The 20215-nt window shown below is 47.2% G+C and overlaps 1 protein-coding gene across 5 annotated transcripts; it reads right to left on the bottom strand.

Annotated features, from left to right (window-relative positions):
* Nucleotides 1–698: 698 nt before the first annotated feature.
* Nucleotides 699–20191, bottom strand: KIF2C (kinesin family member 2C). Of its 5 annotated transcripts, XM_003990019.5 has the most exons (21): nt 20014–20190; nt 19043–19137; nt 15895–15996; nt 15674–15722; nt 13940–14062; nt 12678–12800; nt 12029–12129; nt 11259–11354; nt 10793–10847; nt 10541–10703; nt 7926–8016; nt 7604–7667; nt 7434–7525; nt 6496–6638; nt 5510–5714; nt 5280–5390; nt 4165–4232; nt 3783–3888; nt 3577–3690; nt 1442–1565; nt 699–1346 (listed from the first exon to the last, which is right to left on the bottom strand). In XM_003990019.5, the coding sequence occupies exons 1-21, from the start codon at nt 20075–20077 to the stop codon at nt 1264–1266; spliced, it is 2172 nt and encodes a 723-aa protein (XP_003990068.1). In that variant the 5' UTR covers nt 20078–20190; the 3' UTR covers nt 699–1263. The 5 variants fall into 5 exon arrangements, with proteins under 5 accessions (XP_003990068.1, XP_011282962.1, XP_044891642.1 ...); XM_011284660.4 differs by lacking the exon at nt 12678–12800 and having other exon boundaries at nt 20014–20191; XM_045035707.1 differs by lacking the exons at nt 19043–19137; nt 20014–20190 and adding an exon at nt 17955–18060.
* Between the last annotated feature and the right edge of the window lie 24 nt (nt 20192–20215).

Genomic DNA, 20215 nt, shown 5'->3' with positions numbered 1-20215 from the left:
AATCTTTTAATACCTTATTACTATTTAGATAATTAATGTTATTTTTTATTTTTTTAGTGTTTATTTATTTTTTAGAGAGACAGAGACAGAATGCGAGTGGGTTAGGGGCAGAGAGAGAGGGAGACACAGAATCCGAATCAGGCTCCAGGCTCTGAGCTGTCAGCACAGAACCCGAGGCGGGGCTCGAACCCATGAGATCATGACCTGAGCTGAAGTCAGACGCTCAATCGACTGAGCCACCCAGGCGCCCCTGATAATTCATATTCCAGGGCAAGGAATCTGGAATCTTCCAGTTCCCAACTGTCCATGCTCTATGACTGGTTCCTCAGTTCACCTGGCAAACTTCTAATTTTTCAAGACCAAACTGGTATTGCTCATCAGATCCTTTCCCACCTAGCAAGCCAAGTGCTTTCTTGTCAGTGTTGCCACAGAATCCTGTAATGTGTCTTGAGCAAAGACTGTAACTGACAAAGCACCATCTTTCTGCTTATGGCTCCTGTTCCCAGAAGACCTGGGACCTAGTAAGCACAGAACAAAGCAGAGATTGGAAGCTTTACCACATCATTGAAACTGCTGGTATGGATTTGGCCTCCTAGGTAGAGTACAGAATCAGCACTATGGAAAGGTGCAGTAATATCTGTCCTTAGTCCGAGAAGGTTCATACATGTCTCAGCCCTTCCCACACACCAGTCAACAGGTTGACTTTTTCCTCTTTCTTTATTGTTAGACACAATGTATAAACACGTAAAACAGGAAACAGCAGGGATCCTCTTGGGCCTCAAAAAACAGCAAGGAAGAGATCCCAGAAACTTTTTTAGAGTACAAGACATGGTGCCTGAACCAAGGGCATGGAAGGCAGGCCAGAGCCAGCAGAGAGCTGGACTAAAGGCTCCTTTCCTCTCCCCAGCGCCAGGATAACCCCAGGGAGCCCTTTACCAGCAGCCAGTCCTCAGAGGCAGAAGGACACCCAAGGGAACTCTTTACCAGAGAGTCTTCCCCTCCTGGAGAAAAAGGCAACACCCAGAGTAACTAAAAGCTCTATCTTCCCACCCTTGCTCCCTGGAGAGCTGTAACCGAAGAAAAGGAGAGAAGTGTCCCTCGTCACTCTGACCCTCTCCCCAGCTGCCTCCATACTTGGCGTTTACCAAAGCCTTTTCCAGCTCAGACCCTGACTAGACCCACCAGGTGCCCAAAGTTTGCTGGGGAGGTTGGGGAGGGGAAGAGGCTGGGTGTGACACCAAACAGATCTTTTATTTGCAGTCGTCAGTGGGGCCGTTTCTTGTTGCTTATTTGTTTGCTGGCCTGCTCTTCCAGCTGCATGGCCAGGCGCAAGGCCTTGATGACATCTGGAGGGAAGGAGTGGTGGTGCACTGGGGGTTAGTGGATGTCTCAGAAGCCCCGTTCCCTCAGGGCAGAGGCCCCATCCTCCAGCCACACCCACCTCGCAGGGCTGAGAAGTGCTTGGCTTGCTGGACCAGGGCAGACTCTGTCTTGTTCACAAAGGTCTCCAGGTCATAGTCTGGCTGCTCAGTCATCTCGGAGAGCTCAAGCCAGCCTGGCCCTTGCTGCAATGACATGGGGGGGGGGGGACCTTGTCAGTTCAAAAATGACCAAATAAACTTAGCAAATTATTCCTGGGCCCCTACCATCTGCAATGCAGACAACCCAGGCAAGATGCCCACTCCTTAAGCCATAGCTTGTGCTCTGCTTCTTGACCTGCTCCTGTAGAAATCTTCATCTTGAATTCATCCTCTTCCCTACCCCAAACTTGTCCCTCTCCCCAGGTCAGATGAATGTCACAATCTGTCTTGATGCCAAGCAGGAAATGGGAATAATAACTTTATTCTTTTACCCTGCCGGTCCCTAAATCCTACCAATTCTGCTGCTTAAATGGCACCTGAGTCTCATGTCCTCACTCCAGTCTCATGGTGACCATGACCACACTCTGTCTAGGCTCCAACATCTCTCTTGAACTTTTTTTTTTTAATGTTTATTTTTGAGACAGAGAGAGACAGAACATGAGTGGGGGAGGAGCAGAGAGAGAGGTGGACACAGAATCTGAGGCAAGTTCCAGGCTCTGAGCTGTCAGCACAGAGCCCAATGTGGGGCTCGAAGCCACAAAGTGTGAGATCATAACCTGAGCCAAAGTCAGGCACTTAACCGACTGAGCCACCCAGGTGTCCAGAACTTTTTTTTTTTTTAATGTTTATTTTTGAGAGAGAGAGAGAGAAGAGTGACAGAGAAAACATGAGGGAGGGGCAAAGAGAGGGAGACACAGGATATGAAGTGGGCTCTGTGCTGACAGCAGCGAACCTGACGCAGGGCTCAAACTCACGAATCATGAGATCACGACCTGAGCCCAAGTCAGACACTTAACTGACTGAACCACCCAGGTGCCCCTCTTGAACTCTTTATAACAATCTCCTAATTTCTCATAACTCCTAAGTGCCTCTACTCATGCTCTCCCTCATTCCCAAACCGGACTCCACATTGCAGCCACAGTGATGTACCTAAAGCTGTGATAAGACCACGTCATCTGATCTGACCATACTCTACTCCCTTCAAAGGTATCCACTGCCCTCATAACCAAGTCCAGGCCTTTGGAGTGAGCCATAGGTCTTTTAGCATCAGGTTACCTGTTGACCTAGACACATATTTAATCAATGTCCCTTGCTTACATCTTTTGCTTTGAGTAGAGTGAACCTCTCATTCTTTCTGAAAATACCATGTCCTTTCACACATTTGTACCCTGAGCACTCCAGGGAAGGAGGACATGCCTAAGCGCTTACTCTTCATGTTCCCTTCTCATTTCTGAGTGGCCCAAGGTCCTTCTTTCTGCACTGCACCCTGCCCTGAATACCCCACTGGCAGAGTGCACTCTTGGGCCTCCCCTCCCCTCTCCCTGTTCTCCCACAGCGGGAGTCACAGCAGCACCAGCATCTACCACTTACTATACACTAACCATGTGCTGGGCACTGTTTTAAAAGCATATCTCTTAATCTTCAGATGCAATCATCCTGTCTTGCCCACTTCAGAGATGAAGAAACTGAGGCCCAGTGATGCTAAATGACTTTCCTAAAGAAATCAGCTTATAAATAGAAGAGTCAGGGGAAAAAAAAACAACTCAGAAGAGTCAGGATTGAGCAAGTCTTACTTTAGGGCATGCTATCCATACTTGATGTTTTTGGTCCTTGGTTTTAGCACAGGAGTTGGCATATAGAAAGTACTCACCAAATATTCACTGAGTAAACAAGCCAAGATCTCTGCAAAGAAGTCACTCTCCAAAACCTCGATCAGGAACACAGAGGGGAGAGACTAGTTCTGGCTAGGAGGATGGAGGAAAGCCTGTGTAGGCCAGGCTGGAGAAAAGGGTATGGTAATTCATTGTTCTAGAACAGCTAGATGAATAGGTGGACAATCGAGGAATACTAGGTAAAGGTCTGCCTCTTGCCATCCCTACCTGAAGACCTGTGGGAGCAAAGCCCAGGTCATGCTCAAGGAATGGTTCTGAGCACTGCTGAGGGCCTGTGCTGGGGTGGATATCCAGTCCATCCCTAACCAGGACCAGCTCATCACCTGTATTATCTCCTTGAGCTCTTCCATGGCCCTCTCCTCCAACTCCCTGATCTGAGACATGGCTTCATTAAAGCTGGACATCTGCGAAGACAGTTCCTCCTCTTCTTTGGAGAACTGAGGGGCCAAAAGGAGAGGTACAACAGTATGGCCTAGTTTCCCTCAATAGGCCACGTTTCCATCCTGCCTGGCCCCACCCTACACCTTACATTGCTTGTGATCAGGGACCCATGGGAGCTGGCTTCCATCTCTTCTGTTTCCATTTGAGTTGGTTGCTCACCACTGGATCCACTGTGGGGGCTCAGCTCCTTGACCCTGAGGAACAAGAAGGTCTCAGATCCCACAGGAACCTCTTTGGCACTCACAGGACTGCAGCATCACTCAGACCATGAGGCTCGGCAGCTTTTACATTGGCCAAGCTGCCATGCTGGCTTCACATTAAGGCTTGAAGGGGACTGGGACATGTCTGAACTCAGATTCACTGAGTCACAGAAGAATATACAGTAGGCACTGAGGCTCCAGACTTCCTCCCTCTTCCTTTCCCCCCTCCTGCACCCGTCTCCCCATCCCACTGGTCATGGGTACTAGTACCTGTCTGCATATCTCAGTGTGTTTAAAGTATATTCGCAGGAGCTTATGCCTGGTGAGATCATGGCAATCTGCAAAACGGGGAAATAGGCAGTTAAGGGTTGAGGATCACAGGGTAGGGTAAAGGCGCTGGACTGCCTAGTACTGGATACTGCCAGGAGTCGTCTCTTTGAGCTGCTGACACCCACACAGTATTGGGGTGGAGAGCTAACTAAGCGCCTAGTCTGTGCCAGGCAATTTGCCCCAGGCACTGAAAACTAAGGCACCTTAAAAATTGGTTCCCTGCCTTTAAAGGTGCATCTGGATACCCCTGTTGTTTTATCTCTTTATGGACTCTTTCACCAAGGTCACATCTCAAGGCTCTGTGGCTTAGTCAGAAATTCCTACCTTCCCTAGTAGACAGGGAAGAGGAAGGAAGGAGGAAGGAATCTCCAGTAGGAAGAGGAGATTCCTTAGAGGGGAAGAAGGCAGATCCTAGCTAGCAGGCTTGTAGATAAAATAAGGAAGGGAACAAAAAGTCATTTGAGGCCATACCCCTTTCCTGTGTACTTTTTTTAATTTTTTTTTTCAACGTTTTTATTTATTTTTGGGACAGAGAGAGACAGAGCATGAACGGGGGAGGGGCAGAGAGAGAGGGAGACACAGAATCGGAAACAGCCTCCAGGCTCTGAGCCATCAGCCCAGAGCCTGACGCGGGGCTCGAACTCACAGACCGCGAGATCGTGACCTGGCTGAAGTCGGCCGCTTAACCGACTGCGCCACCCAGGCGCCCCTCCTGTGTACTTAATTAGGAGACAGTGAACCTGAGGGAAACCATAGAAGGGGAGGATTTTGCTCTCCTGCTTTCCCACAGGCCATCCTTCTGAATTCTGGGGCCCCTTTTCATCAGGTAAGGCCCTTTTGGACCCCAAACCAAGAGCTGCACAGACATATAGTAAAGGGAGCAGATCCTCTCCTTCCCTCTTGAATAGGCAAAGAGGAACCTGGTACTAAAAAGCAGTGGGGGATGCCCAGTAAAGTTTGAGCCTGGAAACCCAGGTAGCCAAGGGCACCAAGCCTTCTGCCCAGAGACAGGACTCAACGTCTTCCTATACCACCTCCAAAGTGACCCTACTCACCATGCAGGTCCTTGAGTTCTCCCCGATAAAGGAGTCCCTCAGCACCTGTGTCAGCTTGCTCTCTCGAAATGGGGTGTGAGCCTTGTTCTGTCCCAGGGCCCTGATGCACTCCTGTGGGGCAGCAGGAGCCACTGAGGTCCCTTTCTTCCTCTTGAGTTGCCCATTCCCTCCCTCTCTCCCTCCCTCCACCAGCAGTCCTCCAGGCCAACCACCTGTTTAGGCCCTGCTACCTTCAGAGCCAGGAGACTCTTGTTGATTTCTGCACCCTCCATGCGAGTCTGCCGGTCAGCACTGGAAGTGTCCGCACCTCTCTCGTTCCCTGCCAGATCCACCAAAGAGAACTTGCCATGCACTCTCCCTTTGGCCCGAAGAAGAATCTGGAAGCAGGCATGGGAGCGGGAAGAGTTGGAGTTGGCAAATGTCTGCCCAGAAGTCCTGTGGCAAAGGAGGGCAAAGAAAGGTTATGAGCCACTGTGGCTCCCCAGAGTTCAAGCCACCCCACTCCACAGCACTGAGTTCTCTGTACAAAGGACACAGGTCAAGACTCTAAGCAGTCCTGTGTTTTCTTATCCCAGATTTCGGTTTTGCCCTTCCTGGGCAGCAGCTTTCCCTCTACCTCCAGATCTGGCAAGTTTTCCTGGCAGTGAAAGTACTAGATTCTGTGCTAGGCCTTAGCCAGCCCAGAGGGCCCAAAAGCACATGGGGAAGGAGAGTTGCCTGTGTTGCAGGGCACATGAGGAGGAGGGGTTGTCATGAACCACTTGTGAAAGCTTGAGAGGCTTGGAGAGGGCAACCCCCTCCCTGGGCCTCCATAAGCCACCCAGCATTCCACTGCACCATGCCTGGTGGAAGAGCACTTCCCTACCTCTGTATAGAAGCTATGACCCCATCCCTTCCAGCCCAGACTAGATCCAGAACTTGTCTCCTACCACAGAGGGAGGGGACAGCAAGAAGAAACCTAGAGAAGTCAGGAAGGATGATTTGGGGTAAGGACCTGGAAATAAAGTCTACCTTGGTTAGAATTAAGACACTTGCTCCTGATGAGCCTCTTGCCCTGGGTCATCTGCCCTATTGAGAGTCCTTACGGCAGAGGCCCTCACAGCCCTCACCAAGCTGCAGAGAGTGGCGCTCTGTGGAAACAGCAATGGGCTCAGAGCGGGGGTCTATCACCTGAACCGGGCATTAGGTGGCCCCTTCCCCTCACCAGAACTCTGACCTGCAGGCACTGCCTATGTCGATCATCTTGATGACATCGTCAGCACAGCTAACCAGACGCTCCTGTAGCCCCACCACCTGCACCTGCTGCTTGCCGTCCTCCAGCACGCGCAGCTTAGCTTTCTTGTTGAGCAGATCAAACAGCTGTGCCAGGCAGGGGAACAAGGATAAGGCCATTAGGTCCTGGACACCCTACCTACACCCCCTCCTTCAGGGCCTGTCCCAGCTTAGATAAGAGCTGGCAGCAGAGAAGGCAGAGAGAAGCTAAGCTGAGTGGCGGGCAGTACACTTGAAAGCTGAATCAGGCTGCCTCAGTTTGATATGACCCTGCTACTTTGCCAGCTATGGGAGCCTCGACCAGTACTTAACTACTCCAGGCTTATTCCTCATCTGCAGAATAATGATGGGAATACTTCCTCATAGGTTATAACGACTGAATGAGTTGAGACAAGTGCTTAGCACATGATACTACACCAATAATCAACATTAGCCATTGTTATTATCAAGATCCTGCTCTGAAGGAAGGCAACTCTGCAAAAGCAGAGTACAGAGGTAGAGGTAGAAGGTATGGAGTATAAGGGGTAGGGGAGAGAGTGAGAGAAAGAGAGTATGAACATGAAAATGAATGTACACAATCAGGGGAAGAGTAGAAAGGTTATAAGGAGGTGGGTCGAGGGAGGACAGGGCACACACAAGGCAAACCTCCCATGTGAGTGAGACATGTGAGAAGGAGCCCCAAGGAGTGTTCCTGCCATACTTGCTGAGCTTGGGCACCATCCCACCATCAGATGAAACCTCCCACAAGGATAGGACAGAGCAGCCCATTAAAGGCTTGACAGCCCACAGGCTGCTTGGTTTCTACAATTTCTAGCCAACCTCAAGGTTTTAGAAAGTTCAGTGGCCCCAACAGTAGAGACGGGCTCCCTGCCAGCTAGCTACCTTCCCATTATAGATCTCAAAGAAGGTCACATAGACTTCCAGGCCCAGGTTCCGGTAGCGAGGCTGATTCTTCAGGAGGAAGACATCTCGGGCTATGAGAGAGAGCCTGGATTAAGTAAGCAACCTGCCTTTCTGTGCCCAACCCAAGTGGGGCAGAACACACTACTTACAGGCCATGGCATAGATCCCTTTGGATGCATTCTGGGCTTTCCCAGAGAGGTCTCCGCCCATAGTCTGCAAACGGAAGGGGCAGAAGACTGTGGTAAAGGACCCTGGGCCTAGGCCAGAGCACTAGTGGCTCCATTACCACAGTGGGCCACCACATCAAAGCTGAGAAGCTGTACCTGCTAAGGCATCTGGCACAACAAGAGTGTCTGGTGATAGGGCATCTATACCAAGGGGATTTTCTGCAAGCAACTTACCTGCTTCCTTTACAGGGACCCAGTGTGACACCATGGGCTGGTTTGCTCCCTGCCCGGGCTGAATACTCACATGTGTCTTGCCACTTCCTGTCTGGCCATATGCAAAACAGGTTGCCTTTCCCCCTTCAAAGATTGTCTGGACCAGTGGCCTTGCTGTGAACCTGGGAGAAAGGACAGGAAAGAGTATACATCTCTCCCCAAAATGTGCTCCCTAGAATGTGGTCCTACTGCCCTTCCACTGCAGAACTACTGCAGTCTTCAATTCCTCCTTCCAAACAATAGCACTCCTCTTCTGCAAAGTGGTCCACTGGACCCCAGCCCCACTTACAAATCTGAAATTCTCCCAGCCAACTGGGGAGGGCTGGACTGACCTGCCAAGAGTAAGCTGGTGGCCTACACTCTAACTGAGCCATCAGCGCTTTGTCTGACTCTGGAGACCCAAGATGAAACCCTGAGCTTAGTAGCTGACTGCCAGCATAAGAAACACTACAAAGATCAGAGGAAACCCTCTAAAGTAGGAATCTAAAACATTTTAGGCCACATAGGTCTCTGTCACTTTTTTTTTTTTTTAATTTTTTTTTTTTTTCAACGTTTATTTATTTTTGGGACAGAGAGAGACAGAGCATGAACAGGGGAGGGGCAGAGAGAGAGGGAGACACAGAATCAGAAACAGGCTCCAGGCTCTGAGCCATCAGCCCAGAGCCTGACGCGGGGCTCGAACTCACAGACCGCGAGATCGTGACCTGGCTGAAGTCGGACGCTTAACCGACTGCGCCACCCAGGCGCCCTACCTTTTTTTTTTTTTTAAAGATTTTATTTTTAAGTAATCTCTGCACCCAAATGGGGCTAGAACTCACAACACTGAGATCAAGAGTTGCACCTTCCACTGACTGAGCCAGTCAGGCACCCCACTACCACGTTAAAAAAAAAAATGTTTATTTATATGCTAACTAAATTGGATGTAAATTTAAAAAATAAATTTAAGGGGTGCCTGGGTGGCTCAGTCGGTTGAGCGGCCGACTTCAGCTCAGGTCATGATCTCACGGTCCGTGAGTTTGAGCCCCGCGTCGGGCTCTGTGCTGACAGTTCAGAGCCTAGAGCCCGTTTCAGATTCTCTGTCTGCCTCTCTCTCTGACCCTCCCCTGCTCATGCTCTGTCTCTCTCTGTCTCAAAAATAAATAAACGTTAAAAAAAAAAAATTTTTTTTTAAATAAATAAATTAATTTAAAAAAATTTTTTGAGAGAGAGAGAGAGAGAGAGAGAGACAGCAAGCACGCACCCAAGTCAGGGAGGGGCAGAGAAAGAGGGGGGACAAAGGATCCAAAGCAGGCTCCACGCTGACAGCAGAGAGCCCAACATGGGGGTTGAACCCAGAAACTGTGAGATCATGACCTGAGCTGAGGTCAGATGCTTAACTGACTGAGGTATCCAGGTGCCCCTTACTGTCACATGTTTTTAAAAACGATCCTTTAAAAACACAGAAACCATTCATTCTTATTTTGAGAACCATATAAAAAGGAATTGCAGGGGCGCCTGGGTGGCTCAGTCAGTCAGTTAAGTCACTGACTTTGGCTCAAGTCATGATCTCATGGTTCGTGGGTTCGAGCCCAACATCAGGCTCTGTGCTGAACACTTGCTTGGAGCCTGGAGCCTGCTTCAGATTCTGTGTCTCCTTATCTCTCTGCCCCTCCCCAACTTGTGCTCTGTCTCATGCTGTCTCTCAAAAATAAATAGATAGATAGATAAATAAATAAAGGAATTGCAAACCAAATTTGGCCCATAAGCTATAGTTTGTCAACCTCTGGTCTAGAGCAATGTTGTTTATAGAACTTTCTGTGGTGGTGGACGTGTTCTTTACTGTGCTAATAGCAGCCACTACCACAGGTGGCTGTCAAGCTCTTAAAATGTGGCTAGTGTGACTAATGAATTGAATTCTGGGACACCTGGGCAGCTCAGCCAGCTAAGCATCTGATTTCAGCTCAGGTCATGATCTCACTGTGAGTTCAAGCCCTGCGTCGGGCTCTGTGCTGACAGCTCAGAGTCTGGAGCCTGCTTCAGATTCTGTGTCTTCCTCTGTCTCTGCCCCTCTCCTGCTTGTGCACGTGCTCTCTCTCTCTCAAAAATAAATAAACATTAAAAAAAATTTTTTTTAAATGAATTCTGAGACACCTGGCTGGCTCAGTTGGTAGAGAAAGCAATTCTTGATCTCAGAGTTGTGAGTTCAAGCCAAAAAAAAAGAAAAAAAAAAAAAAAGAATTGAGTTCTTAATTTTATTTAACTTTCATTTGAATAGCCACATGAGGCTGGTGGTGCTGTATTAGATAGAGCAGTCCTAGTCTTTGCTGAGTCTACTAAGCTCAGTGGGTAATGGAGTGGCTGCATAAGACACTGGAAGAATCCCTTTGACCTGCCCAACCCAGCCTCAGAGAGTACAATGGGTAATACCTCACTTGTAATCCATTTGAGGATGCACTGCTAAAGATGCAAAATGGGATGTGACAAGCCCAAACTGGGCCTTCCTGGTGCCAGGAGACAGAGCCAGAACCAGCTCTGTAATGGCTGATCCAAAGAAAATATGAGGAGGCCAAGAAAGGCCTCAGAGATCAGTGTGGCGGTGAATAGTACAATATCCCACATTGACAAGAGGAAGGCTGGGAAAGGGAAATGAGAGGCCAAGAAACTAACCTGTAGACAACTTCATTTGAAGCTGTTTCATCAAATGCAAAGTCAAAGCAGAAGGCTTGGTTCTCCAGATACTTTGTTAAGTCCACTTTTAACTTGGGCTCATGGACCAAGAGGAGGCCTTTGCTGGGAACAGAAATCACATCAACTTCTTTCTTGGCCAATTCTGCAGAAGAAGAGTATTTCAGGGGATGATTCCTGGACATGGAGAAGGTCAGTCAGTCAAAAGCCTCCTTCTGACTGATCAGGGCTTACCTTGTTTATTTAGCGGGCGTTTCCTCACACAGACACATATCCTGTGCTCTTCGATCTTCAAAAGGATGAAAGAAGACAACCAACCACCAAAAGGTCAGAGCAATACTGAAAGAACTCCTCCTCTTCCAATCCCATGTCTGGCTCATTCAAGGGCCAAGACCTAACACTGGGACCCCAGCTCCACCATTACTCTCAAAACCAGTCAGGCAGCTTTGAATTTCCTTCCCAGTTTTCTCACCCTGCTGCCTACAGGTTTCAGCCAACCTATGGAAGTGAAGAGGGTGACACTTTATGCAGCTGACTCTCCCATCCAGCCTTGCTAGCTCCAGCCCATTAAAGGTATTAAAAATATCCTCAAGGGTAAGTGGAGATTCTTGCAAGCTCTCACATCCTTAAAGAGGAGATTTGTCTCTCAATTGTACACACACTCAGGAAGGAGAGATAGAAGCCTTTTAGGTTTACTTACAGGATCTGTCATAGTAAGTGGATGACATTCCAAAGTAGCCCGAAATTCTTTAATCATCCGGGCAAATTCCCAGTTTGGAAAGCTGCTGTCATACTCCTGTTTGGGACAAGGGCAAAAGAAGGACTGACTGCTGACATGTAAATGCTCTCAGAGCTTAGTGCTGAAGCATCAGCAACAGCTCTTTATATACACACAGCCCTTCAGTTGACAAAGCCCTCCCACATCTTACCTTCCTCCCACCCTGGCTCTAGGCTGAGAACTCAGAAGCAAAGGCCCTGGGAACAGAGATTGGTGGTGGGGGATGGTAGGTTTTAGGCATGCATTCAACCACTCTAGGAACTAGGGCGAGGGCCACTGTCCCCTTCTTAGGAGACCAGCAGGTTGAGATTCCCTGGAGCAATTAATCCAACTGAGGGGAAGTGCTCCAAACTGGGACTTTATTGCAACCCCAAACCCCTGCCCCATATACACAATTAGGAGGTGGAGGTGGGGGTCGGGGGGAAAACAGGCAACTCTGCCCAGCAGCTCTGTTGGCCACTGCACTGTGATGGGTGTGCCTACTGGATGATCAGCATGAAATATTCCCCACCCAAAGGGCTTCAGAAAAATATCTGATTTATTTTTTCTCTGAATCCAGATGAAAAACCAGTTAAATTTCCTGGATATCAGAACTGGAGCCTCAGAAACGCTGGGGCCCAGCTGTATCTCTGCTGCTGGTGAGGTTGCAATTAAGAATGCCTGTCCAAAAACCCTTGACCTAAGAAAGGTACCTGAGCTCGCTTTATTCTTGTTTCAGAGTTCTGGGCCCTCTTCTCTTCTCGCTTGTTCTTCATTTTTTCCATTTCCTTCACAATACATGATTTCCTCCGAACTGGGGAAGAAGGAAGCCCACTTTTACCTGTCTAGGCCAGCCAGCCTACTCTTTTCCAGCTGTTCTATTGAGTCAAGGGCCATTCCCAGGCCTAGGCCTTCCTTAGACCCTTGCTCTTAAACCACTATATGCAAGGAAAGGAAGCAACGGATATGACTCTACCCGTTGTAGGCTAAGCCTGCAAAGTAAAGACCTGCACAAGTGCTCTAGGCCTAACCCAAGCTCTCTCCGTGTCTCTGTGGCATTTTCTCAACAACCACCAGAGGTGATACCATCCCTGATTGATTTTGATGGGCATTCTGGGCTGTTTTTCAGGTGTTGGCCAAGACTTGAGCTATGGCAACACCTCAACTACATTAGAGGGCTTCTGCCAGCTGGTGGGAACAAGGTCACCTCTTGTGAAAGACTGATGCGATGGCCACAGGAAATATGCCCCCACGTGATAAACATGGTTTGAAGTCAGGTGCCAAAGCAGGCCAGGTTTGGGAGAGGATATAACAACCTGTCCTGCACTAGGAGCAGGGCAGCAGACAGCTCAGTGTGTCTACCTGAGTTCACAGGGTTTGCAGAAGAGCTGCCTCGGATGGAATGGACTTGCTCTTCCACCTCCTCACTGACCATCGTCAATGGTATTTCAGCCACTGCAGGGCAGGAAGGCCTAGGGGGTCCAGCTGTGGGGGGACAAGAGTCATTGGAGAAGCAGGCAGGCATACCAGAGCTGTGCTCCTCTGAGCCCTAGCAGGTCGTGGGTCAGGAGGAGTGCAACTGACCGCCACTCAGCAAAACCTTGGGATCCCACCGTGTGAGCAGAGCTTGGGCTTTTCCCCTCACTTCAGCCCAAACCCTGAACCCAACCAGTCTCTACAGGGGCTGACTCCTGGGATCAAAAGTCTTAGAGGGTAGGGTCTCTGGCTGGCTCAGTCTGTAGAGCATGCGACTCTTCATCTCAGGGTTGTAAGTTTGGTGTAGAGATTACTCAAAAATAAAATCTTTAAATAAAAAAGAATATATATCTTTGAAGGTATGTGAGTAGCTCAGCATGGGAGTAGCTTTCACCACAAAGGGAAAGCCTCTAAAGGCCTAAAGACTTTAGGCTTCATCCAAGCTTGGGTTCTCAGGCCAGGGCGTATTTGGAAGAAAAAGCCAGACTTCTCCAAGTCTTGGAACCTGGGTTAAGAGGGACAAAGACTGAAAAGCCAGGAGTAACAGAAACCTGAGCAACAACATATTGATTCAACCCCGGAAAGCCCATGACAACTTGCTACTTCCCATACCTGGTTGTGACCCTCTTGTTTACATTCATTTTATTAGAGCTGAATTTGATACATGTAAGATGTAATGACATGTATTTGATACATGTAAGATGTAATGACTTACACAATCTGTACCTGCTTTATCTAATAAAAGTTAACAATTAAAAATATTTTTCAAATTCTATTTATATAAAGTCCAAAAAGGGAAAAATCTAATTTATGGTATCAGAAGTCAAGATTATAGGTGCTTAATATAGGGGCTTATGAACTGGAAAGGAACTTGAGGGGGATTTTTGAGTTGCTCATAATGCTTTGATTGAGTTATGTGAGTACGTTCGGTTTGTGAACTAAATGATATGGTCACTTTTCTTCGTGTGTGTGTGTGTAATGTTTCAATAAAATTAAAGAGTAAAATTAAATGATTTCCAAATAAGGGAGCAGAATAGAACTGAAGACAGGGGAGTGTAGAAATCTCAGGATATTTCAGAACAGGGACAGGGCAATATATGAGCAGCTGCTGCAGAGCCTCAAACAGGAAAAACAAATTCATTACTCACTGGGAACTGAAAACTGCTTGCGGGAATTTGTAGACGCTGGTAGCTCCACCTCCATATCATTCTCCTGAGTGGTAATTCGAACCTCCGAGACAGTGGACATTCGGGTGGAGCGGCCTCGGAGACCTGAAACACCAAGGGCAGCAGCAGCCAATCAGTGGGGCATGATCAGGAGGGCTGATGGGGGCCACTAGGGGGCAACCCTCCAAGATTCTGTATAGGGTGGGATGGGTCCAGATCACCAGGAAAAAGAGCCCAACTTCCCACTCCTTCCACCCAAGGAAAGGAAAAATTAGAAAGGCCAAGTACTAGTGACCCAAAACTAATCTATTCACATTCTGCCAATCTGAGAGCTCCCAAGGGCAAGGATATCTCCCACAAGAGCAACTGTCCTGAGTAAATGGAGGGACCTACAGCCAATCCGAAATCCTTTCTGAAGAGACAAGACCTAATCCTTGGAAAAAAGCATTATTAACCTTAACAGCAGCAACACCTATCATTGTACAATCTTCCCATACTTCAAAACAACATTGTAAGGTAAATATCAGTCTTCCCATCTGATGGAACGGGACAATAAGGCTCAGAGAAATTAAGGAACTTCCACACTGTAGTAAGTGTTGGAGCCAGGATGTTAACCCAAAACTGTTAGATTCCAAAGTCTGGGATTTGGATTTTGGATTTTCCCATTGCTTCAGGATGCTTTACAGAGCCAGACCTGGGGCACATCATCAGAAACCCATGGGTCAGCTACACTGATTTTCTGGAATCTTATAAAAATGCTTAACTGAGAGAAACAACTGAGTTATATTTGAATTCTTATTAATTTCTACCCATTTATATAGTTTACCTCCATAAGAGAGAAACAATTCATCACCTATAAAGTAAGTCAGAAATTTGAAAATAGAACACATGGTATAGGGGTGCGTGAGTGGCTCAGTCAGTTAAGTGTCCGACTTCAGGTCATGATCTCACAATTTGAGTTTGAGCCCCCCACATCGAGCTCTGCTGTCAGCACAGCACCTGCTTCGGATCCTCTGTCTCCTCCTCTCTCTGCCCCTCCCCCACTCATTCTCTTGCTCATTTTCTTTCTTTCTTCCTTCCTTTCTTTCTTTCTCTCTTTCTTTCTTTTCTTTCTTTCTCTTTCTCTCTCCCCCCTCCCTCCCTCTCTCTGACCCTCCCCTGCTCACACTCTCTCTCTCAAAATAAATACACTTAAAAATAAAAAAAAAAAAAAAGCACTTCTTGAAGTATGATTGAAATACCAAAAACTATAGATATCTAATGTGTTTAACTCGATATTTTGGAGATAAATAAACACCCATGAAACTATCATTATAATCAATGCTATAAACTTACCCATCTCTTCCTAAGGTTTGCTCCCACTCTCTTTGCTTTGTATTTTGTTTATTTTTGTTTTGTGGTTAGGGTATTTATTATAAGATCCACCCTCATAGTAAAATTTCAAGTATATAATACAGTGTTGTTAATCACAGGCCAGATGTACATTAGATCTCGAGGACTTATTTCTCATAACTGAAACTTTGTACCTTTTGACCAAAACCTCCCTGTAGGTTCGATTCTTCTTCACTAAGATGCTTAGAAGACAGGGTAGGACTCAGCCCACATAGAGCCACCTGCTAAAGTGGAGCAATGAGTCTATTTCACAGCTTCCTGTGCCCCAGGAATATTATCCTGGGCTCAAACCCCATGACGATAAGCCAGTAAAAATCTATTTACCTTCCTTAGGAGCAGGAATTTTGGAGTTGACTGATCTGCGTTTTTGTTTCTGTAAAATAAAAACAAAAACATCACAATATGTGGTTCCTATCAATTTTCAAGGACTTATCTTAGATCCATGTGTTATGCTGAAGTCCTAGGCAGTTCCAGAAAATCAGCAAAAGCCAGCAAGCCAAGCAAATCATCTGGGGCACTGGTTCAGCCAGATGACAAGCACCTACCTGGACTGTTACATTTTCCTGCAGGGGCAGATTGTCTTTTGGGTGTAAGGGAAGAAGTTGTAAAAGCTCTGGGTTTATTGCGGCCACATCATCAAAATCAATCTGCAAAGAGCAAGTAAAAAATTTCAGTGGAACAACATAGCTTCTTCAACCCAATTGCATCTCTACAACCAATGCTAGTACTCCTAGATTCAGACATTGTCAACTTTTAAGTTCCACCAAGTACCAACAACTATAAACAAATAGCCCTCAGTCACGGTTTACCATCTAGATGAATACTGGTTTCTGATTGCCAAGCCAATGGTAGATGTTGGTGATGAGAACGAGGTAAAGAGGAGGGCAGACAGTCAGGTAGTCCACAGTAGATGTGGGCCACTTGGTTTCCCTACTGTTCTGCTGGGCAGTGAGGTCCTGCTGGGCACAGTCCCCTGAGCACCTCTTGCTAGATGACACGGAGGAGGAAACAAGTCCTAACTGTCCCGGCAATAGTCAAACTGGAGGGCCCTTCAGGATCTTATGGGCGGGGACAAGTTCCCAAGAGCTGCTACCTAACCCTAAGTCTACCTACATTTTCTACTGGGCCCAGAAACTTCTTCCCCAATAACAACTTCCTGCACATGCCTGCAGTTGAGGTCACAATTCTAGGTTTACATCACCAGAGCCCTGCCACCCTCCAGGAGCAACTCAAACTTCATCAGCATACTTCACAGCAGTTCAAACACACCAAAATAGTACCAACCAACCTTTTTTTTTTTTTTTAAGTTTTTTTTTTTTAATGTTTTTATTTATTTTTGAGACAGAGAGAGACAGAGCATGAGCAGGGGAGGGGCAGACAGAGAGGGAGACACAGAATCTGAAGCAGGCTCCAGGCTCTGAGCTGTCAGCACAGAGCCCAACGCAGGGCTCGAACTCACAGACTGTGAGATCGTGACCTGAGCTGAAGTCGGATGCTAACCGGCTGAGCCACCCAGGTGCCCCAGTACCAACCAATCTTGAAATGTTTCAGAGCTGAAGCATGTACTCCAGGGTGAAAGCTTTAACTCCTACAATGCAACCTATATTTATTAATTAGCTTATTCAAACATTTATTAGGCACAATTAAGGCAATAGGGGGAAGATACTCAAAGATGAATTAACACATATATTGCCCTGGCCTTCAGTTAGCTCCTATTCTTTTTTCTTTTTTAAGTTTATTTATTTAAGAGAGAGAGAGAGAGAGAGAGAGAGAGAGAGAGAGCGCGCGCGCGCATGCTCACATAAAGGGCAGAGAGAGAGAATCCCAAGCAGGCTCTGCACCATCAGTGCGGAGCCAGACATGGGGGTTGAACGCATAAACAGTGAGATCATGACCTGAGCTGAAGTTGGATGCTTAAACGACTGAGTCACCCAGGTGCCCCTAATTAGCTCATATTCTAATGGAAAAGTCATATGCACAGAAGGCAAGAAACCAAAGCAGCACAGGATAAACAGGGACAGAGTACTGTTTAAAAGCAAAAGCTCACGGGTACTTTAATAACCACACTTTTGTCCCCAATTCTTGGACAGCTATAGACCCTTACTACACATTCCTCCCATTTCCAACACTTAAACCATAGAAAACAGACAATATAGGAGATCAATGTTTTAACCCTAGTTCTGACATTAACTCTCACACTGATGATTCAGGATGAGCATCCCAGGAGGAAGGAGTAAGAGCGACTGTGTGAAGGCAGCAAGGCACTAGGCATGGACACAAAGTGGGGACCTGATGCATTTGACCCTGACACAGCATACTTTGGAAGAGTGCGTGGTACAAAGAAAAAAGTTTTTATCCTGAAAAAGCTTTGAATGCCTCACTAAGAAGTTGAGACCTTATTCCAAAGGCAGTATCTGAGCTGGTGTGAGACCCAACAAGAGGTATATTTCTAAACAAACAACAAAAATAAGCAAACAAAAATCACAAGGAACTTCTAATAGCTGGTTGAAAAGAATTTTAGGAACCTCTTGATTTAAGAGCAGATATTGTAAAGTATTCAATCCTTTTATTTCTAAAATATACCACTAAGTATCTGCTTACCTACCATAAGGCACTATGCTAGACAAGTCCTTTACATGTGTTATCTCATTAAGTTCCATGAAGAGGGTCCAGGTCTGTCTTATTCACTTCAGTATTCCGTCTGGCATTTTGGAACCAGTACAAAAGTATCTGTTGAACAAATCCTCACAATAACCTTATTAAGTAGATATTCTTATCATCCTCATTTTTTTGGTAAGGAAACTGATTTTCTAAGAGAGGTGGAAGCATGTCTGAGAACACAAGATAGTGGCAGAGCCAGACTAGAATCCAGGTTTCCATACTCCTAGCCCAGTGAAATTTTTACCACACCACAATGCCTCTAAAACATAAATGCCTTCGTCACATCTCTCCTCTTCTCAAAATCTTCCCAAGGCTCCCAAGTACCTACAGAATAAAACCTTAAACATCTTAGTGCCAGAGATGATAACCCTCTGGTCCCCCCTTTCAACTGTCCAGCATCCTGAGCCTTCCCACTGCCTGGAGCAAGCTTCTTCACTAGTCTCGATGAAGGCCATCTATCTCACTATTGTTTCTGCTACACCTTCCCACCACATCCCCACCAGTCAAGCTCATCCTCAGTGAGTTACTACCTCTGAGCTGCTCAAGCACTATTCATCTGTGCCATTTATCACAAGTTGCCTTCTGTTACTTGGGGTTTCAGAAACATACTTTTGTCTCAACTGGGTAATCAGTTTTGCTCCCCAAACCGATATTGTAGGTAGTTTGCACTCAGAAGCTAGCGTAGGTAAGCAAGGTTTTAGGATTCTGTGCAGTTTGTCCTCTTCAAACACACCAGAAACTGTTGATTGCTTCAATTTAGATCAGGCCCAACTAAATAAAATCCTAATAGGTCCAAAGAGGACCATGTTCAAGATTAGGGAGGACAAGGCAGGATCAGAAACAAGGTTCTCACAAGTTCCATTTCCACAGAAAGCTTTTTGTCTTTAAAGTAATCTCTCTGTCCAATGTGAAGCTCGAAATCAGGACCCCGAGTCGCATGCACTACCAACTGAGCCAGCCAGATGCCCCTTCACACAGATCTCATAGGGAGTAAGGTGCTAAATGTGGCAGAGGCATTTTCACAGAACTTACCTCTTTGCCCTTTGTGGCACCTCCTTCTGTCCATTCCACTGAAACACAGGATTTCTCCAAGTTCACAGTCCTTACATTAGCACTGTGAATTATGCCTACAGTATAAAAAGTCCAGAATTTACCCATCTTTTTCACTTTTAGGATCCCACAGAGATTCTCAACGTGGAGTTGGCCTGAAGGAAGGAACGGCTGCCTTTTTTCTTTCTTTTTAACACTAGGAAACAAATACAACCCCTGGCTTTTAACATTCAACTCCTCACCTTTAGAACATCCCACGGTGAGGTAGGCAGGGAACAGGTCTTAAAACTGAGCTGCAGGGAATAAGGATCCATTCCCACTCAAAAGAGGGCCTACAGTGAGTGAAGGTATGTCTGGGCAGGGGAGTCACTTTAGTTCTTGGGTACTGTTCCTCAACTCCCACTGACGCTCTGGCGCCCTCGGGTTGCCCTACGAGACGGTTATGTCTGACCATTCTCCTAATGACAGGGTATTACACCTGCCAGAGATTTGGTAGCTGCTTAACCAAAAAAAAAAAGAGGGCAGAACTTCAAGCTCCTGAAAAGCAGGGATCTTTTCTACTGATTAACCCTGAATCCCAGTGCCTGACATACTGCAAGCGCGGAATATTTAGAGGAGAGTAAAGGGGCCAGGAAGCCGAGGTCCCTACAAGGGCATAGCAATTCCAGCGGAGAAGTCTGGAAGTGAAGTGAATCTAGCAACCCTAATTTTCCTGGGAGGTCCTCTGACAGGGAGGAGCCCCGCCCACTGACGAGGATGGGAAGGGGACCCACAGCCAGCGCAGAGGCCCCTGCACCTGGGTAGAAGAGACGCAACGCTAGTGCAGAGACCCAGACCGGGTGGAAGCGGGGGAATCCCTAACAGCATCTCGGCCCTGCCGTTTGGGGAGGGGCAGTAATTTCAGCCATCTCACAGCCCACAGGTCCCCTTGGCCTCGCGACCCAGCCCCTCACCATTACTGCGTTGGATCTTGATGGTGAGACCGGGAAACAGGCGAGCCTGAAGCGACGAGTCCATGGGCAGTCGCGGGAAAAAGAAACGCGAAACACAAACAACCACAGCTCCGCTAACCCTACGAAGGTTTAACGCCGCGCAAACCGCCGCAGTTTAAATCCCGCGCGCCAGCGTCCCTGAGAACGTCATCACGCTGTCGCC

Source organism: Felis catus, chromosome C1, assembly GCF_018350175.1.
Source record: "Felis catus isolate Fca126 chromosome C1, F.catus_Fca126_mat1.0, whole genome shotgun sequence".
Taxonomy (NCBI): Eukaryota; Metazoa; Chordata; class Mammalia; order Carnivora; family Felidae; genus Felis; species Felis catus.
Note: the sequence above shows the minus strand (reverse complement) of the source record. Positions and strands in the feature narration are given on the sequence as shown.

What these genes read in the sequence shown, in the direction of transcription:
- KIF2C (XM_003990019.5), bottom strand. Translation starts at nt 20,077, where the DNA reads ATGGACTCGTCGCTTCAGGCTCGCCTGTTTCCCGGTCTCACCATCAAG. An exon ending in ACGCCCGCTAAATAAACAAG is followed by an intron (nt 10,704 to 10,792) that starts GTAAGCCCTGAT and finishes CTTCTTCTGCAG; the next exon opens with AATTGGCCAAGAAAGAAGTT. An exon ending in GCACTTCTCAGCCCTGCGAG is followed by an intron (nt 1,347 to 1,441) that starts GTGGGTGTGGCT and finishes CCTTCCCTCCAG; the next exon opens with ATGTCATCAAGGCCTTGCGC.